The 27714-nt window shown below is 36.8% G+C and overlaps 4 protein-coding genes and 2 pseudogenes across 5 annotated transcripts; 1 reads left to right on the top strand and 5 right to left on the bottom strand.

The window, feature by feature from the left end:
* Positions 1 to 4259: 4259 nt before the first annotated feature.
* LOC130502236 (uncharacterized protein At4g02000-like) lies at positions 4260 to 5003 on the bottom strand. Its single transcript, XM_056996992.1, has one exon. The coding sequence runs from the start codon at positions 5001 to 5003 to the stop codon at positions 4260 to 4262; it is 744 nt and encodes a 247-aa protein (XP_056852972.1).
* A 1151-nt stretch (positions 5004 to 6154) lies between these two features.
* Positions 6155 to 10460, bottom strand: LOC108834740 (uncharacterized). 2 transcript variants are annotated; one of them, XM_056996990.1, is made up of 12 exons: positions 10194 to 10460; positions 9811 to 10000; positions 9653 to 9727; positions 9150 to 9256; positions 8742 to 8802; positions 8447 to 8510; positions 8302 to 8372; positions 7736 to 7879; positions 7464 to 7518; positions 6864 to 6986; positions 6449 to 6570; positions 6155 to 6336 (listed from the first exon to the last, which is right to left on the bottom strand). In XM_056996990.1, exons 1-12 carry the CDS (start codon positions 10223 to 10225, stop codon positions 6310 to 6312), a joined length of 1071 nt encoding a protein of 356 aa, XP_056852970.1. In that variant the 5' UTR covers positions 10226 to 10460; the 3' UTR covers positions 6155 to 6309. The 2 variants fall into 2 exon arrangements, with proteins under 2 accessions (XP_056852970.1, XP_056852969.1); XM_056996989.1 differs by having other exon boundaries at positions 6449 to 6675; positions 10194 to 10459.
* A 3606-nt stretch (positions 10461 to 14066) lies between these two features.
* On the bottom strand, positions 14067 to 16228 carry LOC108807805 (uncharacterized protein At2g29880-like; annotated as a pseudogene).
* A 434-nt stretch (positions 16229 to 16662) lies between these two features.
* Positions 16663 to 18134, top strand: LOC108813282 (40S ribosomal protein S2-2). The gene is made up of 2 exons (XM_018585800.2): positions 16663 to 17376; positions 17812 to 18134. The coding sequence occupies exons 1-2, from the start codon at positions 16693 to 16695 to the stop codon at positions 17971 to 17973; spliced, it is 846 nt and encodes a 281-aa protein (XP_018441302.2). The 5' UTR covers positions 16663 to 16692; the 3' UTR covers positions 17974 to 18134.
* A 216-nt stretch (positions 18135 to 18350) lies between these two features.
* Positions 18351 to 23134, bottom strand: LOC108813283 (CSC1-like protein RXW8). The gene is made up of 12 exons (XM_056996991.1): positions 22998 to 23134; positions 22084 to 22479; positions 21856 to 22002; positions 21671 to 21734; positions 21346 to 21555; positions 20804 to 20992; positions 20431 to 20729; positions 19988 to 20264; positions 19473 to 19748; positions 19158 to 19391; positions 18897 to 19074; positions 18351 to 18821 (listed from the first exon to the last, which is right to left on the bottom strand). Exons 2-12 carry the CDS (start codon positions 22362 to 22364, stop codon positions 18697 to 18699), a joined length of 2280 nt encoding a protein of 759 aa, XP_056852971.1. The 5' UTR covers positions 22365 to 22479; positions 22998 to 23134; the 3' UTR covers positions 18351 to 18696.
* Positions 23135 to 25688: 2554 nt separating this feature from the next.
* On the bottom strand, positions 25689 to 27301 carry LOC108836308 (two-pore potassium channel 1-like; annotated as a pseudogene).
* Positions 27302 to 27714: the final 413 nt, after the last annotated feature.

Below are 27714 nucleotides of genomic sequence, written 5' to 3'. Positions count from 1 at the left end.
ATCCAACGCAATGATAATTCGATTAAGATGATGACTATCGAAGCTTTCCAGAGCCCAAATGAGTGACTGATACTTGGCCTCATCCAGTGAACGGACATTGAAGAATGCACGCCTACTATGCAGTATCACTTTCCCCAAGTCATCTCGAACTACCCATGCTGCCCCACATTTAGCCTAAGCTTTGTTCCAATCAACTCCAATGTTCCCTTTCATCCAACCCCTCGGCGGACATGACCATGACCTCTTGACAAGCGCCACTGCCTCATGTTCCTCCTTCTCCAACCTCTGTTCATTTTTCTTCGCTAGTAACCAAAACTCAGCTTCCTCCAAAGCCTTTGTCACCACATCCGTGGGAGTTCTACTCCTAGCCTCAAAGATGATGCCATTTCTAAACTTCCACAGATACCATACTAACCAAGGGATCGCATTTCTCACTTCTTCAGGGATCTCCTTGTTTTTCATCATCACCATAAGAAAGTAGAAATTCGCAAAATGCGAGGTCTCATCAAACCCATGTTCCAGGTGCGGAACATTTGCCAGAGCCCATACCTGTCTTGCAACTGAGCATTGAAAGATAATATGGTTAATTGATTCACCTTGGAAGCCACACGCTTGACAAACAGGGTCCATCTTGATTCCTCTTTTCACCAATAACTCTCCAACTGGAATGGCATTGCTTATTGCTCTCCACATAAAAGTTTTGATCTTAGGCGCCGTTTGAATTTTCCAGACCTCAGCTTTCAAATCATTTATAGATGGGCGAGCTTCAGCCAGTCTAATTTCCTCTCTTCTTACAAAGCTGTTAATGAACCAGTAACCAGACTTTACCGAGTAGCAGCCATGTTTACTTTGCAGCCAAATCCAGTAATCATCCTGCTCAAACACCGGTTTCATCTCCAAGATCCTGTTAACATCTTCGTCATAGAACAGATCCTACAGCTTATCAAGTAACCAGCTCCTATTTTGGAAATCAATAAGGTCGCTGACTTTGAGTTCTAGATCGACAAAGATGTTCTTCATCAGGGGCGCTCTTCTGACCTCTCCTTCTATCCAAAGATCCGACCATACAGAGATCGTTTTTCCATTTCCAATGTGCTTTCTCAGTCCCTGAATCAAGAGCTCTTTTCCAAACTGAATGCTCCTCCAACCATATGATGGCCTAGAACCATTCTTAGCCGTAAGGAAATCTTCATGCTCAAAATACCTGCTCTTGAAGAGTCTTGCAAATAGGGAGTCAGGATAGTTTAGAATTCTCCAAACTTGTTTTGCCAAAAGAGCCTGGTTGAAACTTTGGATATCTTTGAATCCTAAACCTCCTTGTTCTTTTGCCAAGCAGAGTGTAGTCCAGCTGAGCCAGTGCATCTTTCTTTTATGCTCTAGAGAATTCCACCAGAAATCTGCCATTGCTTTGGTAAGATTCTCAATAGATTTCTTTGTCAGTTTGAAACATGACATAGCATACACCGGTATAGCCATTGCTACTGCTTTGATCAACACTTCTTTTCCTCCCAACGACAGGAGTTTTGTGAACCACCCAGATAATCTCTCCTTTAGCCTATCATAGATATAGGCTAAAATCTCTGTTTTTGAGCCACTGAAGCACTCCGGCAGACCCAGATAAGACCCGGAACCCCCTTCTTTACTAATGCCCGTGATTCCTTTGATGAGTACTTTGGCTTGCTTACTGACCTTAGCTCCAAAGGTGATAGCCGATTTTGCCACATTGACTAATTGCCCCGTTGCTCTCTCATAGATTTTCAGCACGTTCATCAGTTCCTGTGCTTGTTCCTTTGTCGCTCTACAAATCAGGAGGCTGTCATCAGCAAACAACATATGATGGATCATAGGACCATTATCCGAGAACTGGATTCCCTGTATTCTGCCACCATCGACTGCCTTTTGGATTAGGTGGATCAATCCTTCAGTACAGAGCACGAAGAGGAACAGAGACAAGGGGTCTCCCTGGCAGATTCCTCTCTCGGGTTGTATCCATCCATACGGTTGGTCATTGATGAGAGGGGCATACTTCACCGTAGATACGCAAAACATTATTTTCTGGATCCAATGTTCTTCAAATCCCAGGGCCAGTAGTAATGCACGCAGATATCCCCACTCTACACGATCATATGCCTTCGACATGTCAGATTTTATCGCCATGTAATCTTTTGTTACCTTGTCGTTTGTCCTGAGAGCATGTATAATCTCGTGAGCTATAAGGATATTATCTGTGATGAGTCTCTCCTCTACAAACGCAGACTGAGTCGGGGAGACGAGGCCAGGCATCAGAGGCTTCAGTCTGGTTACCAAGATCTTGGAGATAATCTTGTATAGCACTGAGCAAAGACTGATCGGCCTCAGGTCAGCCATAAGTATGGGATCATCTATCTTTGGGATCAAGCATAGATACGTCAGGTTCCACTCCTCAGGGAAGGTACCAGAATCAAAGAACTCCTTTACTTCTTTTGTCACCTGGGGACCAATTATATCCCAATACTTTTGGAAAAATAATCCCGTCATTCCATCTGCTCCCGGAGCACTTCCTGGCTTAATCGAGAATACTGCCTCCTTAACCTCTCTAATGGTCACCTCTCTGGCTAAAGTTTCATTCATGCCATCTGTAACCTTCCTGGTAAACCCCTGAAACAATTCAGAGAAATCTCCGCAGCTAGTAGACTTGAACAGATTGGTAAAATATTCTTTTGCCACTTCCCCTTTATCATCTTCTGCAAACTGTTCCTGGCCCCTTTCATCCTTGAGCTTGACGATTTTCTTCCTTGCTCTATTACTTTTCACAGATGCATGGTAGAACTTTATGTTCAGATCCCCCTTGACAGCCCATCTTTCTTTACATCTCTGCTTCCAGTATAAGTCTTCTTCTCTGTATGCTCTGACCAGCTCAGCCTTCAAGAAGGTAATTCTCACATTTGTCGGAGTTAAAGAAGATTGTTCCACTTCCAGAGCACACTGGATCTGCTTGATCTTGTCACGGGAGTTCAAATTTTCTTTCTTCTTCCAATTACTGAGAGCCTTTCTGCACTTCTTAAGTCTGTCAGTCACTTTAGCTTCAAAAAGTGGATGGTTGGTTAGCCAAGCTTTTTTAATCTCCTCTCTCACTCCATTCTGGTGCACAAATCTACCATCAAATCTGAATAATCCCTTTCGGGTTTCAGTTGCAGCCAGCATCTTCACCAAAACCGGTCTGTGATTTGAACATCTTTTATCCATAAAGACTTGGTTTGAAGCAGGGAAGAGCTGATGCCATTTCTTATTGCCAAAGCATCTGTCCAGTTTGGATTGAATAGAGAGGGTACCTCTGGTTCCTCCCCATGTGAAACTATCACCCGAGCTCTGCAATTCTACCATCTCTCCAATCTCCAGCATGTCATTAAACGGTTGGAATGACATTTCACTTCTTCTCGGGCCTCCAATTTTTTCATCATTGTTTCATATTTCATTGAAGTCGCCCACCATGCACCACGGCTCTTTTCTATATACACCAATACGAGATAGCCGCTCCCAAATTCTTGGTCTGTTACTTCTAAGAGGTTCACCATATACACAGGAAACAAAGAAGCTGAATTTTCCAAACTGTACATGAAAATCCAGTAGATGCTTATCTACAAACTTGAAGTCTATATACACTGAGTTCCTCCACATCAAAGCTAAGCCTCCGCTGTACCCAATAGGATTCACTTTCATGATCCTATCGTAACCTAGCCAGGTCTGAAGATCCACCAAAACGTCTCTCTTGTGCTTCGTTTCCATCAAGAATAAAATGTCTGGGAAATGCTCTTTTTTCATCTCCCACAATCTTGGAATTACCAGGTCCTGTGCACGGCCCAAACCCTGGCAATTCCAGCTCACCATAGTCATTTAGATACTGGACGGTCCCTCACTTGGGACCACCAATGGTTTCTTAAACCTTGCAGAGCTTTGAGATGGCTCGACATCTTCATTTGCCTTCCTTTTCGCATATGTGACCACTCCTTCCCCAATCTTCTTGCCTATGTCTTTATCCGCTTTCAAGATTGCCTTGCCATTGTTTTTCCTTTTGAAAGTTCCCGGTCTTCTCCTAGCTCTTCCTTTCTTCAAGTTAGTCCCAGACATACTGGTTTCATAGAAACCGGTATTAAAGCCCGTTGAACTTTCCTGAATAAAGGAGGGGTGAATGGAGCTAGTGAGATCATCAGGCAATGTCATCTCTGATACCACTTTTCCTGATTGAAGGACCCTCATTCCAGCTGATATTGCAGAGGCCATCAACTTCGCTGGTGAGATGGGGTTTTGTTCTGGCTACTGAAATCAAAGACGACTCCCTTCCCTTTATCTAAATCCTTTGTAGTCGATGGTACCGGTTCAAGCATGAGCGCCGTCTTCCTACCAATTGGATCACTCTCTAAGTCTAGAAGCGATTTCTTCACTCTTTCCGCTCTAGCTAGTTTTTCAGGACCATCAGCCACCATCAAGTACTTTCTCATACCATCCATCACTTCCTCTGCAATCTTTGGCTTTCCAGACGCCTGATCTAGCCCAAGCAGCTTCTCAGGAATGATACCATAAAGAGGATAATTTTCATCAAGATGTTCTGTTGCTTCAGTTCTTTTGCTCTCAGCAGACGAAGCTCCCAGGTTCACTAACTCCTTCTGGTTCTTGAGATAGAAGGGACAGTGATCTCGCTCATGTGTAAGACGCTGGCAAGTGTAGCATCTTTTCTGAAGCCTTTCATAATCGTATCTAATGTAGACTTCTTCTCCTCCAGGTGTAGTGATCTTTTTAAACCTCCTCAGTGGCTTTGCTACATTGAACTTAACAAGCACTCTTATGTAGTCTCTTGTCTGAGGTTTGTCTGGATCAAAAGCTACTTCAACCACCTGACCTGCAAAGTCTCCCAAAGCCCAGAGAGCTTTCTTTGTGTAATGGTTAACAGGTATGTTTCTCATCTGGACCCAAACCATGATGTGCTGCAGATAATCCTCAGGAGGTTTTTCGACCCATCTTTTCATCACGATAGGCCAAAGCTTGAATGTGTGAACTCCCCTGTCGAGGATATCCAAGAGGTCGTGTTCATGTTTGAACAAACAGTTTAGTCTATAACATGACCAAACAGTTTTGGCTCTTTTATTATCATGTGCATTATGTTTACAAAATATTCTGTTTACAAATCGATAGAAAAGGATCATGTTATTATTTCAAACAAATGAAAAAGTTTGTTTACATTATTTAAACAATCTATGTAACTCCGAAAAAGCATATCGCTATTCCCATAATATATTCTAAATAATGTATTTTTACTATATTTCATGTTCTGATTATATTGTTCCCTCTAAAAATTCTTAAAAATCGCAGAAATGATACAAAGTAAAAACAATCTCAATACAAATCGATACTTTTTTTTGAACAAATACAAACTGATACTTTAAAAACAAACTCTTTCATATTAAATAACTCTATTCGACTGAATCCAAATATAAAAGCACCAAAAAGCCAGTAAAATTCGCAGCAAAATTATTAAATACATTCTACCAACAACCATCGATCTTTCTCCAAATCCACCAAATCATTCTATAGTTTTAATATTAATAGGGTCTGTCATCTCATGAACTGTATAAAATTAGCAAAGATAAGATTCATAAAAGATACGCGCATACTCAGTTGGATATAAGCGAGACACCTTATAATACTTACAATAAACAATATAAATGTCTTGCTTAACGTAAAATTTTTGCGTTTCTAATTTCAATAACACTTTCTCTCCATCGCACTTTCTCATCACAAGATAAAAAAATAAACTCCTAATATACTACGTACATCAATATGTAAAATATATAAATTAAAACATCAACTTCAATATCTATTATTACAAACACACAACATCCGATAGTTTCTTACTAACCCTCAATATACAAAAATGAATGGCTGTGAATAAAAATACATCAACTTCACTTGAATTACAAATTCAATCATAGAACACAAAGTCCGAACCCGGCGCGTAGCGCCGGACAAACCCTAGTAATTTAATATTTTTGTTTGACGTAATAATTTATTTTAGATGAATCCACAACACTGCTGTCATTCTTTTATTTTTTTTATCGCAAAAAAACATTGAGATATTTGTAATGGAGAAGCTAAGTAGAGTGCATTTTAGTAGGCTCGATAATTCCAAATTTACTTCACTTTCATTTATTGCTGGAGGTAAAATATGTAGTAAACAAGAGTCTCGCAACACAGTACAAGTTAATCAAAGAACATCATTTGAACAAAACACACAACTCCTGTTTCCAGCACTTTCCTTTACTATTTGAGGTGCAATTACTCCATGTTTACTGGTGGAGATCCCTGAATCAAACATGTTAAAGTGAAATTAGTCTGCGCAACAGATAAATCTAATCTAAAGATTCATGTTCAAATTATTAATGATCGGTGAGATGAAGAAAAATCATTTGTTTACCTTGAATAAGAGATCATGAGCTATAGTGTCCCATGGCAACGATATAGACATTAAACAGCACTTGAGAGGAAACATCTCGTCTTCATCATATGAGGCCGTAGCAGCTGCTATTGCATGTTTAGCTGCCACAGATGCAACAGATGCGGCTTTACGGAAAATGGAGCCGAGATCGATGCTCTTCTTCGAAGACATTGGTGAAACAGGACCTAAAACTACTTGGCTCTGATCTGAGAAAAGCAATTTCTATACAATCATCCCTTAAAGCACCACTACTTTCTTAAATATACTGCTACTTTGACTTCAAGGTCGTTTGAAATTCATAAAATGTTTCTGTAATTATTTCTATCCTCTTCAAATTCCTAAACGAAAGAGCTATATTTTGTGCAGCCAATCAAGAATAAGAAAGGAACAGTACCTATAACGCCAGAGACAGCTACTTCAACTTCTCCACGTCCTCCAGGACCTTTCATATAAAGTCTGTCTGCTTTTCCTGAGTGATGGCCCAGTGATAGAAGACTTCCGAACCGGTTCCTCCCCCCTGTAATAAAAGAAAAAGATTACCGATAAATTAAACATAAAGTGTAAAAAGTCAATTGGCCCATATCGACTAAACCGATATCAGCATATGTAGTCAAGTCAAAAAGCAATTTCTTTCTTTGGGTCTTTTAGCTCTTAGTATCTCAAAATTTCATGTTTACATAGGTCAGTAATGGATTCCCCCAAATGAGCAAAGCATGAAGATGAAAACTGCATGTTCCTGAGAGGATAGTCTTAACAGGTTCCATGACATCAAGAACCACTAACGGATTCTATGTGCTATAGTAGAGGTAAGTTCGAGAACAAGCTTCAAATTATCAGACACTCTTATTATAAAAGAAATAATAGTACTAAGCACTGAAAGGACCTAGGCAAATAACTAGCGAAACATGGCATCAGGACTTGACTACAAGATTTCCTAGACGATTGGAATAGATTATATATATGGATTAAACAAGAAAAGAAACTGTAAACCGACCTTCATAGGCTTCTCGAACCATTTGATAGCTGACAAACCCAGAAAACAGAGTAACCTGAAACCAAAAGCCCCAAGCATGTTTAGGTTCTTCTTTTCTCATCTGCATGGTCACTATTTTATGTGTCCATATGTTTTACAATCCTTATGGCTTAAATCCATTAAGCATATATGAGCCTCTTCAAACTCGCATAAGCTAGCAAAGGAAAATTTGGTAGATGATTGGCAGGCAACCCCCACTTAGAATAGTAAAATTAGATAGAAAACCACTAGACCTTGGGATCTTTCACCCTTCTCGGGTCTGTATTTGTATTAGAACCACTGGAATCTTTATCAGTTTTTACATCTGCACTTGGAAAGGCTGCCCCATCATGAGAATTAAGAAGTACACAATAGCAATGATCTTTTTCTGTCAGAACCTGTAAACATCAATGAGAAAGCCAATGAACAAGGTTGGAAAACATATGGGAAATTAACATGTGATTAAAGTTTTTAACAGGAGCTATAAAGCCAAACTCCTATTTCTCATAAACTAAATAAGAAGGCTGGCCAATCCTCTGAAGAATATAATTGAAGAGCAGGTAATAGACTCGAGGAAAATATTTTAGAAGCAGTTGAAAAGGTAGTTAAATATAAGGATTCTGATCAAAAAGCCAACTAGGAATTTAATATCCATTTAAGATGGAAATTAAGAATACATGTATCTTCCAGAGCTCATTTCATTACGAACAGAATGTCACACTTTCATAGCATCCATTCATGTCTATAGAGTGTTTTTCGAACAGAAGGAAATTTTGTACTTGGAAGGACAATACAAAGCAAGGGAAAAGAATTGTGTTACCACGGCATCAAATGTTGAGTCGAAATCATCTACGGCAAAACAAATTTCTGGGTAAGCAGGTGTTGTCTCCACTTCCTAGGTAAACAAGAAACATCAAATACGAAATCCAGATGCATAAACATTGCCACGAGAAAAACAACTATACTTGCCTTCTTTGAGTCCAGATGAAAATTAACGCGACTAGGTGATGCATAAACAGTTTTTACAACCTGCATGAAGTGAACGCAAGATCAGAGAATATGATCACTATTGGCTTACATCATACGAAACCAACTTTAGGCTAAGAAAAATATATAATATATGCTGGATTCATATTCCGTTTGCTTACTCTTATCTTAACATACTCATGATAAAAGGAAGCTGGAGTTACACATTTTGAACAGTAGCGTATATAAAGAAGAGTTAGCGAAATTTCATCAAATGCTGTTTAGATCTCTAACCTTGTATATAGAAGAGAGTGTTGTGTCTTTACTTCCTTGGTACTTCTTAAGGGCCTCATTACTAAAACAATGAGTTCAATGTTACCATGATGAAGTAAAACAGAAAGACGAGACGCCATATGATAAATAGAATATGTGTCACCGAAGAAACAGGTTATTAAAATGACTCAAGGCCTTATAACTGAAACGAAGAAGTGGGCATCTCTGATCCAACCTAGCAAACAGTTACACACTGATATGCTTGATGCATATTGCAATCACATGAGGTTGGAACAAAAGACAAAGAGGATAGTAATAGTAATACTAGAATATAAGTACATGACAGGGCAAGAATTATTAATGTAAATAAGAATCGAATGAAATCAGAACATGATGTTGATAATCACAATCAGAAAGTAACGCGGTTACCTGCAAATCGCCACAGTAACAGTGAATGATGTGTGAGCAACCATGTTCAAATAAAATGATTTCCTCCAATCAACTTCAGCCAGACTTTCACCAAGCAGCACATCCAACTGATTTATTAAGGGAGAACAAGTCTATTACCATAGGAGAACGAGTCTATTACCAATTACCGTATGTTTTATAGACAATATATACAAGGTGCAACAAGAAAGATAATGGATACTTTGAAGTGTCTAATTCTCAAATAGATAAAATTAGATAGATCATGAAAAGCTTGGGCATGTAGGCTCATGAAAGAACAAAAAAAAAGGTAGTACTGTAGCTTAAACAACGCTCCCTCACCCGGAAAGATAAAGAAAAAGTTAATGCCCCAGAAGAATATCAATTTTTCCTTACCTTCTGGGGAACTACCTACAAGCTAATAACTAACCAGACCTCATCTGAAAGACTTTTAAGTTAAGCTACTTAACCAGAGATATGTATTGTGTCCTGCAGTGTTTTTTTACCTTAGGTGCCCACCTGCGCACGAAGTAAGGAGCTGGTGCATCCTCATTTTCAGTCAAACCATATGATTTACAGCTCTGTAAAAAGTAACAGAACACTCATCAACATTAATAAGCACAAGTTTTTGATTCAGAGAAAAGAAGTGGAAGCAGCTGCATACCAATTTCCTGACAAAGAATAGAAGATCATCGTCTTGGCGCCTCCTAGACTCCATGCATCGAACGAAGTAGACATCAAACACACCGTGCCAGAAATTAGAGTCCATCTCTACATCTGAAGCCTCTTGCTCATCAACAGACGTCTTTCCCAACGACTTTGAGTGCTTTTTCACCATGCTCAGTATCTCATGCCTGCGTGCGTCCATACAACTGATTAATAAAGAGAAAAACCTTTCCCAGATTCATTCTGTAGAGAATCGAATCACACACACAATCTGATCAATCGTTTTGATCTCAGTTCAATTTCAGTAATATTACTTGAAAATTGTCCATGCACACTTGAAACTAGTGGAAGTAAGCATAGAGAGTAGGTATGAATCATCACCTAGTAAGAGTCTCTTCTCTATCGTTGAGCATTTCTACCCTGCAATCTCCGATTCTTCGCGGTTGAGAAAACGATGCGACGATCTCTTGATTGAATAGGCTCTTCTGCTAGAATCTCTCTCTCTCTCTCTCTCTCTCTCTCTCTCTCTCTCTCTCTCTCTTAATCGATTCGTGGATCTGATTTTGATTTAGCGGCCAGTTGCGTCAATCGGAGAACGAGGAGCCTCAATAACTGCCACCGGTTTGCTTCGCTTCAGTCAATAAAAAAAAAACTTATTGTTACATAAAAATTAGAGTGTATTCTTTTAGAAAAGGAAAATCTTAATTTAGCTATAGTTCATCATTATTACTAGAGAAAATATCGTACGATAACACTAAAACAAATTATTGCCATAAATATAGATTTTAACAATCAAAATGACCAAACTGTTTTATTAAAGATGTATTTTCAAATTAATCCAAAACTTATGATTTAGAGTTAATGAGTGAGAATTTAGGTTTGAGGTTTACAATTTTATAAAATAAAAAAAATAAATTTTAAAAAATTAAAATAAAAATTCCAAAAGAAAATATTCAAAAAAAAATTATTAAAAGTTCGAATTTGAAAACATATAATCTGAAACTATAAAGAATATTTATTTATTTATCTATTTGTATTTATTTAGTTACTAATTTGGTTTCCATACTTATAACGTCACTAGATTATTTACTATTTTTTTAAAAAATATCATTATATTATATCTCTATTAAAAAAAAAAAAAATAATTACGTTTTTGCCATTAGGCAAATTCTTTATCCAAAAGGCGTTCATAGAGCAACAAACTTATTATTCACAAACTAGATTTTATATTTGTTCTCCATGTAAATCTATATCGGTAATTTAGTTTAGTTTAAAAATGATAATTAAAACTTAAAATATGATTTAGTGTTTTTCATACTTATGTTTGCTGTAAAATTATATCTTATCACTTTTTACCTATCTATTTGTTCGTATTTATAAATATATATTATTGTATAAAAATATTTACATTTTTATAAAAATAGATTTAATGTTTAAATACTATACATATTATTTGATGCATCTAAATACCTAATACAGTATTGTGAATGTCAAAACAGTTCATCTATCTAAACAATACTTACCAATTTTATGGAACGAATGTGTGATTGTTATATATTTATTGTATGCACAAACTTACCCAAATAATTTTATTTAATTATTTATTTATAATATTTAGACTTGTATTTAAAATTTAAACTTTTAATAGTATAATATTTAGATTGAAAAATTAATCACAATAAATATTTTTAATGTTTATGCTTTGGGCGATTTGCGAAGCATTCATGCGGTCTACAGTCACTGCCTCAACATGTCCTGGATATTGATAGGAGACTACAATGTCACTCTTGCATCGTAGGAGTAATTAAGAGTTCAAGATTACCTTATTGATCATACGGGTATGTGGCAGTTTCAAGAGATAGTGCTTTCACATCTGCATCAACTGCAGTGGCATCAGACGGGTATGTGGCAGTTTCAAGATATATTGCTTTCACATCTGCAGTTTCAAGAACCATTATATCGTCAGAAATCATGTATTAGGTGGTTGCAAGAAAGTAACCTAAAGATGATATTCTTCCACAGATTAGTGTAGGTTCAGGTCCTCTTGAAATGCTATTAGGATTCTTAATTAAGACATAATTATGAGAGACCCTTACAGCTTTTACATATATCAAAAGAGAAGTGTTGCAGCATTTTCAAAGATTTCTACAAACACAATCTCAAGAAAGAGACGATGTCTCAATCTCGGCCCTCAGGGATTTTGTTAGTTATCGATGCTCAGCTCAAGAGGCAGCTCGTCTTGTAGTACCAGTTTCAGCAGAAGAGATTCTGGCTGCAATTCACTCCTCCTACCTAATGATAAGTTCTGGTTCAAATGGATATACCAAGGAATTCTATGTTGCATCATGCACATTAACTGATAAAAACTTTATAGTAGTAGTGTGATCTTTCTTTTTATTTGAGTTTCTACCTACTGGAATAAAAACAAATATAATAGATCAAAATTTTTTATCAAAAAATAAAATTCAAGAAAACATGAAATATAAATTTAAAAACATAACGGAAAAGAGAACTACTAAAAACAAAATAAATTGTTTTCATGGTTGCTGTTATATTTGCTCTCCAATTATTAACATTCACTCTTTGTTGTTCTTGAATTCTGAACATCATCATACGACATACATGTTCTCATCTTCACCTATTTCTTGAGTACCATTAGAGAAAACAATTTCTTCAGGAAACACATATGAACGACATTCTTTACGAAGATAATTATGTAAAACAACACATGCAAGACCTAACTTTGCTTGTGTTTATACGAAAATGGTGGAGCAGATTTGAACATGAGTAATCTTGACTTAACAATGCCAAAAAAATTCTCAATCACATTTCGCAAGCATGAATGACAATGATTGAACAACTCATTTTGATTCACAGGATCTTTGCCTTGTCTCCTAAACTCTTGAAGATGATAGAAAGTACTTGAAAATGGAACTAGAAAGTTAAGACGAATGGCGTATCCACAATCAACTAAATAGAATTTTCCTGAAATCGTATAACATATAAAAATAATTTTGAGGAGAAAAACAAAAAATAACACATCAATGTTTTATTCATAAGAATAAGACATACTTTCTGGAACTTGTAATCTGTTAGAATTTCTTGTTGAAGTATCTTGTAATAATATAGCATCATGAGCTGAACTTTCTCATCCAATAAGAATATATATAATTTCTATCAAAATTGCATGTAGCTAAAACATTTTGTGATAGTTTTCCTTTTCGATTGCGGTAGCTAGATGAATCTTTTCCACTTATCATCACAAAGAATATGTGTTCCACCAATAGCTCTGGCACAATCATAATAAAATATAAAAGCATGTAAAAATTTTACTGTATTTAAAAAGTACATAAGAGAATAACTAATTGTACCTTAAAATAAGGATAGAATCGTGTGTTGTCTCTTATTTTTGGGGGCACTGTCGTTTCAGGCTTGACCATGTAACTTGGAGCAAGTGCGTTTAACACCTTCATAATTTTATTAAACTCGTACTTGTTGAGAATCGTGACCTCTTGAATCTATCTTGAACCTGAATATACCTTGAATTTTGACCAACGATGAAAAAAAGGCGGCAAGCATTTCTTCAACTGAAACATATCTTGTATCTTTTAATCACATCTTTACTCTTATAATAGAGGATAAATTCAAGACACAAATCCGGATACATATGATATAGATGTCGAAAATGTTCAGGATCTTCAACCAATGCGTTTTGTATGTACTCATGCCCAAGTATGTAGTTGATCTTCTAACTTGACATTGTATCTGCGGAGTACATGAAGCGATATTGCGTATCTTCACAATGATTGAAAATACCAGTAAGAGAATATCAACGTCTATCTTGAAATTTGACATATTTTTTTCTCTTTTTCCCAACTTGTATCTCTTCATTTGCATTAACAATATGAGCCATTGAAATCCCTGCACAAAAACATAAATAAAAGTCATAAGAACCTGTATAATTGAACTGAAATGGTGTGAATAATGCTTGAAAAGTTACTCACGTAATATAAAGCGACGGTGGTGGACTTTAGCTAAAGAGAAAGAAGACAAATAAATAAGGTCAAATAAATCAGTAGGGATCATATCCTAACAGATGCCGTCAAATTTGACCGCCAAAACAATGTTTACAAAAGTACGTTAAACAGATTATACTACTTTCATGTTGTAAAATAAGATTAGACCATTGTAAGAAAGATGAGCTATCAAATAATCAGACCAGAGTTCGTATATAAATAAATTTAAAAAGCTGAAGAAAACCAAAGATGAGTGTCTATTATTTCTAGAATAAAACAAAACCATAGCAATTCTAAAATAAAGAACAAAAATCATAACAATTCTGAAAAAAATAGAACAAAAACCATTGAAACTCAGTAAAGTAATAATAAAACTCAATTTTAAAGAACAAAAAAAAAATCCAAGTTGAAGAACTATCTTTAAAACTCCAACCATGTAGATGCGTTTTAACTTCAGCCACTTAGTTTATGAAGGATTTATTTTAATCCATCCACAGCGATCTGTTATGGACATATTCACGAAACCAGATTTCATGCCTAAGCTGTGAACAAGGGTCATCGCCTCTTAACGCAAATCATCATCCAAGTCAGGAATTTCCTTGATAAATCCCAAACATTGTTAGCTTTGTCTTCAGCTTCCTTCACCAATCTTTTCTGTAACCTCCTCGCAAACCTTTTCCGAGTTATATGCATCAGTTCTTGCTTTCTTTCTATGGGAAAGCTTTTCTCCAGAGCTTTTTCTTGATGAAGAAAAAACTTCATGTTCACATGTTTTCGGGTGTCCTATTCCTTCTGCCTCATCTATCACATGGAAAATATCATTATCATTGTTCCTCTTGTTTTCTTCAAATTGATAGGATCATGCATCGACGTAATCACCTAGACCCACAACATTCTCTCCAGTTGCAGTATCTAGTTCAAATACAGTCCTTAGCTCTTCAAAATCTTCAAACGAATCCTCACGCATATATTTTTATTTGGATGAGTATATTGACAAAAGTTCACTATAATAAGAGTCATATGTAAACAACACCAACGTAAGCATGGATTTCATATTATAATTTTTACCTGCAGATAGACATTCTATACTTTATCATATGCTGTGATTTTTTACGTTTCAGAGTCCCACCCAAAACAAAAACTACAACAAAGAAAATCTGCAAATCCTTGGTACATATACCCTTCAAGATTTTCATCCTGTTTGTATACTGACAGCATGTTTTTGTAGATCCAAGTTGTTTTCATAGAGTTGTTAGTATTCTGGATCCCACTGTCGGTTTGTTGAATTTACCACTGGCATCACGAAAACTTTGATTAATTGCATCCACTAGTAACCTAAATAACAACTTGTGCTCAGATTCAGACCATGAATGATATTGACCTTTATCCTTTACGTCTTTTGGATCTCCCATTGTTTGGAAGGAAGCTAGTCATATAACACACCATAAGATTATAAGAACCAAGAGAAAAAATCTATATTCTTTGTAAAACCATATCTAAAAAAATGAATTAACATGTTTTATATTGATCGTCAAAACACTCAAAACCATAAAAGGAACAATATTCAAAGACAAATATCATCCAAATTCATGAGAACTAAACAAAAGAATGCAACCAATATGAAACTACACGTTCCAATCAGAAAAAGTAATGGAAAAGAACACTCACTTTGACAAATAACAGAGATGATTGATGCATGTATCCTAACAGTTTTGTATCGCTTCTCCGTGTTACTGATCGTACCTATCTAATTCTAATTAAACAACTAAACGTAAAAGAAGCCCCATCATATTATTTAATTTTCTAAGGAGAGCCCATAAAGATATCAACAAGATATATATTTATCCAAAACAAAAATTAATAAAATCAGCATGGCTAGCTCATGTACCTCACATCCATAGATCTCATGGTGGAATGACATAAACAAAACTCTAATCTCCAACAAGACGGGCCGACGAAGTTTCAGAGGAACCCGAGAGTTGTGTTTGTGAAATTTCATGATCTGAGAAATCTCTGATGGTCGGCAAGAGAGGTCTGAATTCTTCGTAGGCATCTTATGTCATCTTTATCACCAGCCATGACGGAAGAAAAACAGAGGAAGAAAATGATGAACAACATAGTGATGATTGATAAAGGAATAAGCTTTATGGGGTTTGAGGTGATCTCCATGGATGAAGTGATCAGTGGTCTTCTGAGTTTGGATTGAAATTAAAGTTTTCAGAGATGATCTAACTACCAATGAAGTTGCAGAGAGACAAGTCTGCCCTCAGTTGTCTTTTGTATATATTTTCTTGTTCATCTTTAGATAGACGTCGTTTTATTTTTATTTCGAAGTCTTTTCAAATAACACATATAGATGTAGGAGTTTTATAGCTATACTTTTAACTGGAATGAATCCAAAGTATTTAAAAGTCACATTTATATTTTTTTTTTTGAAATAATGTTTATCTTTCAATAACCGTAGATTTAATATAAGTTTTGTAAATAGTTAATTGAATAACATGAGATTTGTAAGTGTTTGTAATGGTTTTACACAAATTTCATGTTCAATAATATTAGGTGATTTGAATTTTTTTGAAAAATTCTTAATAGAATAACAGGGGATTTCAAACAATTCCAAAACTTTGTAAAATCATAGTTTCAACTTTCAATACAACCCTGTGTTTCAAAAAAAAAAAATATATATACAACCTCTAAATGGACTGGTCCACAGAGGTTTCTAAAGTTGAACGGGCTTCTCGAATTCAATCTACATAAAAGGTCCAGCCCATAACCCCATCAATTGTTTCATAGAACCCTAATCTTACGCCCACACATATATATTCCACACATTTTGTCAAGTTTAAGGTTCTACTTTATCGACAATGGCTGAAAGAGGTGTAGAACGCGGCGCTGAGCGTGGCGGCGACCGTGGCGGTTTCGGACGCGGATTCGGCGGTCGTGGCGGCGGCGGAAGAGGTGGTCCAAGAGGCCGTGGACGCCGTGCAGGCCGTCCCACCGAAGAAGAGAAATGGACACCAGTCACCAAGCTCGGTCGTCTCGTACGAGACGGTAAAATCAAGCAGCTAGAGCAGATCTATCTCCACTCCCTCCCCGTCAAGGAGTACCAGATCATAGACCTCCTCGTCGGACCTTCGTTGAAAGACGAGGTTATGAAAATCATGCCTGTCCAGAAACAGACAAGAGCTGGTCAGAGGACGAGGTTCAAGGCCTTTGTCGTTGTCGGAGATGGTAACGGACATGTCGGGCTGGGAGTGAAGTGCTCGAAGGAGGTTGCGACTGCTATTAGAGGTGGGATTATTCTTGCGAAGCTGTCTGTGATTCCGGTGAGGAGAGGTTATTGGGGTAACAAGATCGGGAAGCCGCATACTGTTCCTTGTAAGGTTACGGGGAAGTGTGGTTCCGTTACTGTGAGGATGGTTCCAGCTCCGAGAGGTGCTGGTATTGTGGCGGCTAGGGTTCCTAAGAAGGTTCTTCAGTTCGCTGGTATTGATGATGTCTTCACTTCTTCCAGAGGATCTACCAAAACCCTCGGAAACTTTGTTAAGGTCTGTTTCTCTTCTTAGTAGTGATTTAGTTAACATTGGCTTAGTTAGTTTATTTTAGAATGTAGTAGAGTATCTATGTGGTTCTTAGTCTACTATGTGATGTGATTGTAGAATATTTAAGCGAATACGTTCTTGATTAGTATAAATCATTTCTTAATCATCTTTGAGTGATTAATAATAGGTTTCATTTGAAACGATGTTGTATGTTTAGACTATATGATAAAGAATTCAAATTTTATAATTCTTGATCAACCTGAATCTGTAGTTACTGTATTTCTTACTGTGTCAATTACAATTTATATACTAAAGAATATATCTTCTTTATAATGTTCATGTTAAATGCCTAAATTATTGATAAAAAAAAATGCCTAAATTGATGAATTATTATTGATTGATATTGGGTTTTTGATGTTGTTTGTTGTTACCACCACGCAGGCTACATTTGATTGTCTACAGAAGACATATGGTTTCCTTACACCAGAGTTCTGGAAAGAGACGTCATTCAAGAAATCTCCATACCAAGAGTACACTGATTTCTTGTCTAGTAAGACTGATTCTGTGGCCAAGGTTATTACCGAGGTTGAAGACCAAGCTTAAAGATTGTACCGCCTTTATGAGTTTTGAGTATTATCAGTTTAAGACATGGTTTTATTATAGGTTTGGTTGTTGCAAATGTTTTTCCCCTCTTATCTGCTTTGGCTAGAGATTTTGTTCGACATAACTATGATTGGTCTGTCATAATACACAATTTTCATGAATAGCTTTTTTTTTTATTAATTTGGCTTTTTAGCGAATTTGTCTTTAAACTAGTGTAAAAAAGTACTGCATTGTGTGCAACTTTCAGTTTTGGTATTTGTTCAATTGGAATATTGACGTGCACCAAGTGGTTGACAGATTATTGAGACGTAATCTCATTTAAAATTTGTGCACTGGCACATTTAGGTTTCGTGTTGCACTAAGTGGAAAAGATCAGAAACACAAACAAAGAGCTCTTTTGCTCTTCATTCTTTTGAGAAATAGCAAGAAAAATTTGAGTAACCTATACATTTTACATTTCTTCTTGCGGTATCTATAACATCCTTAGCTTCTAACAAGAAGACTGTACATGCTCTAATGCTTTCCCTGGTTTAGTTTCAAACTGAAGAAAGTGATGAGTTCCGTATCAATTTACAGTGAGTGAATATTCTCATTTACCATTGGCTCCTTTTGGAGCTGAGCCCTTGGGCAGAAAATTCTTCTGCGTATGCCACTTTGACGTAAAAGCCTAAGTGATTGTACGAGCACCTAGCATCATTAATTACTTCCACCTCAGCAGACGGTCTAGGTCCTCTTCGGGGTAAGATGCTCTGGTGAAGAAGCACTGGGACACGGCTTGTCTTCATGTTCTTGACCAGACTCACTGCCCTGATAGCCCCATAACTCTTTGGCTATGGCATCTCCTTCCTCTGTACAAAAAGGTAAAAAAAATGTAAATCTCTCATTATTTAATCAAAGTTGATCAAACAACTCTGAATGCAAACCTGGCTTCAATTTCTCTGGATCTGGTAACTCCTGACTCGCAAAAGGAGAACTGCATTCACCTTTGCTCGATGATTTCTGAGTGTGTAATGGTATTTGCGAGTACATATTATGTAACTTTTTGTGTAACTCGTCCATCTTTCCTGCCATTTCATCAGCTCTGTCCATGTCTATAAGCACCTGTAGAAAATATACATACTGATTTATCAAGCACCAACCGTAGTGGCAACATAAAAGGTTTCTGGGTACATCTGATCTTTAACCTGAGCGGGATGCTTATGGAAAATGGGCCCAAATCTGTGCCGGCAATACTCACTAAAAAGCAGAGTGAGAAGGATTAAGGGTATGGTGAAACCCGAAGCAACAGTTGACAGTTTTAATCCGAAAAAACCCAAAGCTATAATCTGTGTCAAGATCAGTGAAAAGATTGTTGTGTTGTGAAAGATAGGCCAGTATTGTCCACCGCTTTCATACTTTGTGATATACACGTTGAGTATCTGCAAAATATAAGAAACAACTCTGGTAAGGCTAACTGTGACATTAATAATGTAAAAAGATATCAGAGAGAGAACGTAAACCTGATTCTTGTATATCAAATATGCAAGGAAGAAGTATATCAACAAAAACGGCAGAATAAGTGGGGCTATGACTGAGTTGGTGAAACCCAGGAGCCCAAACAAAAGCAGCCTAGGAACTTCTGTATGGAATGGGAACCTAAGTGTTTCGTATGACTCATCCTTGTTCTTTGAAATAGCTTTTGCAACAAGATTCCATATAAGAGCCATAGGTTGCATTATTTCACAAGCTAAACTGGCCCAACCAGATGTGAAACAATAAGTCGTAAAGAAGCCAGCCTGCATATGTCAATGGTTGAAGCCATATTCAGAATTAATCATAAAAGATGAAACATGGCAATGCCCTAAAGCTATGGGAGAGGCCTAAAGAACACATAAAAGCTCAATTCTAAAACTGAATATGATACATTGACCTCTCTCTCTCTCTCTCTCTCTCTCTCTCTCTCTCTATCTATATATATATATATATATATATATATTCCCTGGTATATGGTTTAAAACGAATATGTGTAACTCACCTGAGTCGGAACTGCTCTTGCGAGTTGTTCAGGTATGTCTCTAACACTAGAAAAAACATTCAGTTGCCTGATAACAGATCCGGATAAAATATTTACGAAGAACACATTCCAGATAGTAAAATACAAGACTTTGATGCAAGCACTCTTCTTTCTTATACTCCGCGAAATACTTCCCTCCAAAGTTGAAAAATACATCATCAATGGTGGAACGGCGTAGAAAAACAGAATCAAGATCACACTGGGTAAGTACCCTGTGATGACCTGGTTTATAAACTGCCTGCAAAATGGTTTGAATAACTTTAAGAAAAATAAACAAATCAAGAACATCAAATTCTCGTGTATTCTATATGCTTTTCCGGAGGTCTATCTACTTTTTTAATGGCAGTTTTAATATCATATGACCAGAAGAGTGAAAACAAAAAAAAAAAACAATATATACTCACTTCTTCAAGATGCCTCTTAGAAAAGGAAATGCATGAGACAGATGCTCTAGTTGAGTCAGCCCTTGAATGAAGGCCACCGGAATAAGAAACACAAACATGAAGGCAACTGCACCAACGAGAGTTGCTATTCTCCGTATCCAAAGTTGTCGATAAGGTATGTTAAGGTTCCTCCAAAACACATCGTGAGGTTCTGGGGCTAAGTCTGTCACCCATAACATAGGATTTGATGATTGTAGAACCTCTGAAACTACAAGTGCATCGTATCGTGTCTTGAAAAACACAAAAGCAGCTGGACGTTCCTGCAAATGAACAGAACATTTCAATGTAAGCTCTGCTACTTCTAAGATCAATGAAAGTTAGAAGAATTCCTTACTTGCTCTGGTGTAGTCATACTCAACTCACCAAGCTCCATTCCTTTCACACTGTCACCCTCACTGGAGAGTTTGTGAAAAGAATTTGTGGCTGTAGGCCCTCCACAAAAGGTGCATGGAGTTAAACTCGGTTTACAATTGATTTCAGGAGCAACATGTTTTATACTCTGACACATCCTCTCCGCATCAAGCTGAAACAAAAATTGTGACACTAAAGGTCAAACAAGAACACACCATCCACATCATTCAACCCAAATTTCTAACTACTTCTGTTTTGATAACACGTGCTGACAGATACCAACCACAGCATTAGAAATCATGAGCTATGAATGAAAGCGCTACAAACTGGACACAAAGAAATTCCTCAGGAAGAACTTTTTATACTCCAAAATTATGCATAAAATTTACAGATCATTTACACTAAAGAGCAAGAACAGCTTTGTGAAAAACATTCTATCTGACAAAAGGTTAATCAAGAGGAACCATTTGGTGGGACAGACAATAAAAGAAAAAGACAAATGACTGGACCCAGGAGAATGCGTACCAGCAGTCTCTGAATGATGCCATTGTGGTAAACCATTTGGTGGGACATATAGCTTGAGGAATAGTAATTTGTGAAGTATTTGCTCAGTGTGTCGCTGTAAGATTGGTCAGGAGACCATGGGATAGCACGGATAAGAACGGTAAATTGACTTGGCTTTGAGGCAGTTCCGGTGATATGTCCAAGCCTCATTTTGGATATGGTCCTATAGTCCTACATTAAAACAAATTTCTAAGAGGAGGAAAGTGAAGTGAAAAGATGATAAAATGGCAAAGTGAACCAACACAACGATTTAAGTATGGATGAGATAAACCAAAGTGGTCCTCACAAAGTAGAGAAGAAGACATGCTGCTGAGGTTATAATGTACAGTGCAAGACAATGAACCCATAGCCTGAGATTAACAAGAGTTACAATAAAAAGAAAAAGAAAAATCAGCACTTTACATTCTTTGTGTGTGTATAGAATCTATAGTTGCTCTCGCGTAGAAAATGCAAACAAAGGAGAACACTAACCATTTTGAGCCTTCTTTAAGATTTTCAATGGTGAATACTTCAGATGACTCCAAATGGATTTCCTTATGCACCGTGGGTTGGCCATAATAATTAACAGGAAGCACAAAAGCAATGCAAACAACAGCAGTGATGAAGAAGATACGAATGCTGCAAGAAAGAAAGAAGAAAATAAAGAGGTAAGAAAAAGCAGTTGGGAGAGTAGTAGTGTATTATATTGTTTTGAGTAACCTGAAAATGACCATCCTGAGGAAAACAACAGCGTCGAGACCAGCAGCAGCTAACAACTCATCTTCACTAGTTTCCCATGCTTTGACAAGCCAACTTGGAGAAGGCACAAACCTCTCATACCAAAAAGGATCATAACGTCTAGCACCTCCACAGACAAGCCTTCTTCCGAAATAGACACAGTAATTGGCTGGCTGTTTCCTGAGTACGGAATAAAGTGAGAGAAGCACAATGCAGATCGAAATGTTGATTCCAGCAGATGTTAAAAGAGCTGCAATCTCCATCTCGCTCTCAGTTCGACCTCCTCTCCTCACTACTAATAATTACAGGCAGAGAAGAACTTCATAAACGGTATCAAGTCGATAGAAGATGAGGATCTTGATTAAATCCGTAAATGAACTGTAAAAAGACAGAAAAACAAGAAGCTTAGAGCTCATAGGATTTAAAAAAACAAAAAAAAAACAATAGTTATATATCGCAACGTCAATTGCTAAGAGACTCATTACGCAACATATTTGCTAGACTTTATAATTCATAAGCTTTTGCGATTTAATAAAGAAGATATAACGTTGATAAACAACAACAACAACAACATCAACTTTCAAAATCATAATCAGAACCTAAACTGAACTTGCAGAAGAAGTAATGCTCTTAGATCCAAATATATTAAAAGTAAATCTCTTAATTCAATAATACTACCACATTTTCTTCCTTCTCCAGACTCAAAAAACGAGTTTTTATCTAAATGGCGTAAACAACACAACACCATTTGAATAAGATAACCATATATTCGAGTAATTCCATAAATATCCTGATTCCCATAGAAGAAGACGAACGAAAACGAATCACATCCAATGAGGAACCGATTCTTCCCTCCATATACAATACCAAAGAGAGAGATCTTCGCGGTGACTTACATGGAGAAACGAGAAAGCTTTGGTTTGACTAGATACAAATCGGAAACAGAGACGATTCAGAAACCCTAGGAATTCGCAGAGAAAATTGCTTTGCAATTCTAATCGCGCGAGGAGTTCGCGTTCCGTTCCAGTTCATATCTAACATGAAAACATATTTTAAATTATTTAAATTAAAAAAAAAACGATAATATTATTATGCCACCCTGTGTGGCCGGTGTGAGACGGGTGCGACGATTGCGCCACGTGTCAGCACGATAATGGTTGAGGGATGAAGATCTGCTACTATGTGAGAGCGACCACTCTGTGGTCGAACTTTTGCTGACCGTTTGATTTTATTTGCGGTTAGGATGGGGAACACGTGTGCGTGTAATATATGATTAGTGTGTTTATGGCGTGACGCTTTTTCTTCCAACATTCGAATGTTGAAACATTTATGACTGGGAGAATAAGGAAAGGCGAGGGAATATTTTCATATGTTTTTTTTGGCTGTGTGTGGTATGCATGAATTTATGACAAAGTTTCAATTTGTATTGTATGCATGAATTTATGAAAAGTTTCAATTTAATATTCCTTTTAACAGTTACTGAAAAAAACATAATCTTCTAAAGATTAAATGGTAGTCGAATTTGAGTCGTTCCGAAGAGATGTTATGTCCGGCTGAGAAATCTTTAACTTGTTTATTAGTAGAAATAACTATTTTTTGTTGTTGATTATGTATTTAAATCTCAGTAAATCTTTTATTGATTAAAAATTTCCACCCTTAGTCTCTTTTTTTGTCTAAACAGTGCGGATAAATTTCATTTTTATCACATTATTGAAATAATTAAGAGAAAAAACCAAGATACCATCAAACCAAATTTTTACACTGCAAATGTAGAAAAGGAACTTGAATGCTCTCATAAATGGCAGGTCATTTCTAAAGGAGAAGAGAGTTTTCACCTGCAAAGATCTTCAGTTTCTTGGCAGGCCTAGGAGATGCGAGTACCACCTACTAGATTAACTTCCACAAAGAGAGCGGCGAACCACATTCATTTCCTCGTGGATGAGACTGGGGGAAAATCAATAATCAGGATGTGATCGAGGAGCATTGTGTGGATTACTTCTCAAAGCTGTTGGGTGATTTTGTTTCAAGGCATCAATTTGACCAATCTGACCTTGACTTACTACTCTTCGACTTCACCTGCTCTGAAGAGGAAAGTGATGGTTTTTGTAAGCAGTTTACACCACTTGAATTTAAAGATGCTTTCTTTACTCTACCTAGGAATAAGGCCAGCGGACCGGATGATGATTATACTTTCGAGGTTTTTTAAAGCAACATGGAGCATCATTGGCCCTGAGGTCTCTCAAGCTGTATCGAAATTTTTCTCGTCGGGCAGTCTCTTAAAACAATGGAATGCCACAACGATGGTGTTGATTCCCAAGATCACTAATGCCTCATCTACAACCTATTTCAGGTTTATATCTTGCTTGAATACAATTTATAAAGTGATTTTTAAGTTGATAGCATCGCGCCTAAAGTTATCATACCACATGTCATTTCTCAGTCTCAATCAGCATTTATGCCATGCAGATTATTAGCAGAAAATGTACTGCTTGCTACTGATCTAGTGCAGGAGTACAACACAGCAAGTTCAACCTCTAGAGCTACGTTAAAAGTTGATCTCAATAAGGCTTTTGACACTAATCTTAGATTATGATCCTCTGTTTCAAAAACTAATCTCCAAGTTCCGAAGCTGGGCAGTGAAGTCACTAACCTTGCTGGAATACTATTGCTCCTGCGTACGGTGATAACAAGAACTGTCAATTTCTGGATCTCGACATTCATGCTGCCAAAAGGGTGCATCCAGAAAATTGATTCGCTATGTTACAGGTTCCTCTGGTCAGGTCATATTGACGAGTATGAATGGAGAGTTGAAGGAACCACATTCTCAGCCTACTCTTCTGCAGCTACATGGGAATGCTTGTGACAGAGATCAGAGAAGAAACCTTGGGTTGATTGTGTATGGTTCAAAGGTTCTGTTCCTAAAATTGCTTTTAATATGTGGATTGCAAACGCTGACATGTTGCTGACTAGAGTGAGGCTCTTATTGTGGGGACTTCAAATTCCTACAACTTGAGGTAACACTGAAACAAGGGATCACTTGCTACGAACTTTCACATTCAGTCGGAAGGTTTGGCAGCACGTTCTCATTCGGCTAAACCCGCCACTTCTTCCCTTTCGTGACTGGAATGAACTGCTCTCCTGGATCAGATCTTCAGTGGCTCAAATTCCTATCATTCTCCAAAAGCTAACTGTCCAGTCAACAATTATCATATGTGGAAGAAGATAAACAACGTGTATCACAACAACAACATCATTGGACCAGTAGTGATTGTGAGGATGATATATAGAAAAGTCATGGATATAATCTTGGCAAAGAAGGATATGAAGCAATTTCTAAACTTCTTATCAAGTTAGATAATATAATTTGTAGGCTTTTTCGCATATTTGCTCTATCTTATTTTCTTTTCCTTTTTTGTTAAGATTTTGCTTAGAACAAATATGTGAAATCTGAACATCATTAATATGATATTAAGTAAACTTTTCCGAGTATTCCCTAGATTTTGCTTTTTGTAAAATCGAAATCATTTTTATGATATTAGCATTCTTAGCAAAAAAAAAAATAATAATAAAGGAGCAGAACATCAATGGAATAACCAGAGCTTAATATCAGATCAATAACAAGATTCATCTTGCATAAACAATACAAACTCATATACACAGTATATATGTAAACTATAAACTTACGCATCAAGTAACAATGAAAAACTGAGAGTGTGGCACTACATTAAAACATACACAGACCCAAAACTGTAAATTCTTTTTGCTTTTTGTTTGGTCGTGTGCAGGTATAATATTTAATAACTAAACGAAGTATGCTTACCTTTGTATCTAAGACGTGGTTTGAGCTAGAATGAGATCAGAATTCGTCAGAGTTCCCGAATCATCGTAATCGAGTTGCTCAAACTCTTGCAATATCCCATCAATATCTTCCTCATCAATCTTCCCCATTTCTTTCAGTTTATATAATATAAACTCCGCAGCTCTGCATAGCAAAAAAAAAAACACAAAGATAAGAAAAAGCTAAATGAACCAAGATAAGATAATTTGTCTGATGTCTCACACGATGACTCCATCTCCATCAAGATCAGCTGCTTCGAGATCATTGTTTGTGATTCTCCGTGTTAAAACCCATTTAACTAACTCTCTCTGTTTGGTTTCTGCATTTAGCTCAGCTACATAGAGTAAAAACTGAGCCAAACATATAGTACTCGTCAAGATCCAGAACACAGCGAAAAGACGTCCCGGTTCCAGAGTTAAAGCTCCTATCGCCATAACCCAATGTTGTAACGGTGGAACAAACACAGTAGAAAGCTTCAATAACCGGCATTTTCTCAAACATTACGAGGAAAATCGTACCGACAAGTACGAGAATTACAAGGACCAGAAATGTGACATAGCATTTGTGTCTCAACTTAGTATGCAACTCCTTGAGAATTTCTGTTGGACCAACTGTTTTGCGCAAATCGAAAAGCCTTACCAAGCAAAGTCTCTTGCCTCTCCACTAAGTAATCTGCTGCTCGACTTAAAAGGTGACCCACGAGGACCATTCCGGAAAAGACAAACGCACAAGCAAGTAGCCTTGAGGTTGAACTACTAGGGACAAGATCACCATATCCAACGGTTGTCATTGTTACAACACAGAAATAGACGGCATCTAGCACACCGTTGGTCTTATGACCGGAATATCTGGTTTCTAACGAGGTAGAAACAGAGTGTACCAATGGTTAGGTATAAAACAAAGAACATGATCACTTCCTTGAGATTCGGGTTTAGATCCCTGAACATTGGGATTATACTCCGATGAGGAGGTGGTTCGTCGGTTTTGACATCTTCATCATTATTGTACATACAATCACACGAGGAGCGCTTCTACAACGACGTAATCTTCTTTTTCTTGAAGAAGTTAATGAGTTTTGGTTCAAGTCTTGATCCATGGGATCTAACTGCTCCCTAGATAACAATGGAGCTGAATGGTTCGACATTCTTTAATCAAACCAAATACTGTAATTCTGATATCTGCAGATTAATTAAAATCTCTTGTCAGTTCTTGATTTTAAAGCAAAAGACGCAGATAACATAGTCACTAAAGCAATAATGAGTGTCAAACCAGACCAAATATTATAAAATTCGAACAGAATCTTCACGGATGAAAAAGTGAGACTTACCAATTCGCCTCAGTGCTTATTTTCTAGTTTCTTTTCTTTCTTTCTATTTTATGTTTGTTTTTCCTTTACTTTTTTATATATACGAATTTTCTGAACCTATGGTTTATAATCTCTTTGTGCCCTTCCAAATAAATTTCAATTATTAAATACTAAATATTCATTTAATATTATGTATTTTGTGAATAATTATATTTTTAGCTATAAATGTAACAAAATTGCAGTAAAATTAACATTTGTGACGATTTTTTTTTCAACTAGAATTTATTTGACTTTTTTACTTTTAGTATAACTTATAACCACAACTGGGCTAAGTAATTTTATCCGGATACTTGAACCCGAATCTTAACTCAACCAAAATTTCTAAACTGAAATCCAAATTAAAATCGCAAAATACTCAAAGAGTTTTGATACGAGAATGTCCGCATATCCAAACCCAATCATTAATATA

The sequence above is a fragment of the Raphanus sativus genome, unplaced genomic scaffold (genome assembly GCF_000801105.2).
Source record: "Raphanus sativus cultivar WK10039 unplaced genomic scaffold, ASM80110v3 Scaffold0462, whole genome shotgun sequence".
NCBI classification, from domain to species: Eukaryota; Viridiplantae; Streptophyta; class Magnoliopsida; order Brassicales; family Brassicaceae; genus Raphanus; species Raphanus sativus.
Note: the sequence above shows the minus strand (reverse complement) of the source record. Positions and strands in the feature narration are given on the sequence as shown.

Excerpts from the sequence above, each read along its gene's own strand:
- LOC130502236 (XM_056996992.1), bottom strand. The coding sequence starts at position 5,003 with ATGAAAAGATGGGTCGAAAAACCTCCTGAGGATTATCTGCAGCACATC.
- LOC108834740 (XM_056996989.1), bottom strand. The coding sequence starts at position 10,225 with ATGCTCAACGATAGAGAAGAGACTCTTACTAG. Across the intron at positions 9,257-9,652 it reads TGCGCAGGTGGGCACCTAAG|TTGGATGTGCTGCTTGGTGA; the intron begins GTAAAAAAACAC and ends TTAATAAATCAG. Across the intron at positions 8,511-8,741 it reads CACTCTCTTCTATATACAAG|GTTGTAAAAACTGTTTATGC; the intron begins GTTAGAGATCTA and ends CACTTCATGCAG.
- LOC108813282 (XM_018585800.2), top strand. The coding sequence starts at position 16,693 with ATGGCTGAAAGAGGTGTAGAACGCGGCGCTGAGCGTGGCGGCGACCGT. Across the intron at positions 17,377-17,811 it reads CCCTCGGAAACTTTGTTAAG|GCTACATTTGATTGTCTACA; the intron begins GTCTGTTTCTCT and ends ACCACCACGCAG.
- LOC108813283 (XM_056996991.1), bottom strand. The coding sequence starts at position 22,364 with ATGGAGATTGCAGCTCTTTTAACATCTGCTGGAATCAACATTTCGATC. Across the intron at positions 22,003-22,083 it reads CTCAGGATGGTCATTTTCAG|CATTCGTATCTTCTTCATCA; the intron begins GTTACTCAAAAC and ends TCTTTCTTGCAG. Across the intron at positions 19,749-19,987 it reads CAAGAGCAGTTCCGACTCAG|GCTGGCTTCTTTACGACTTA; the intron begins GTGAGTTACACA and ends TGACATATGCAG.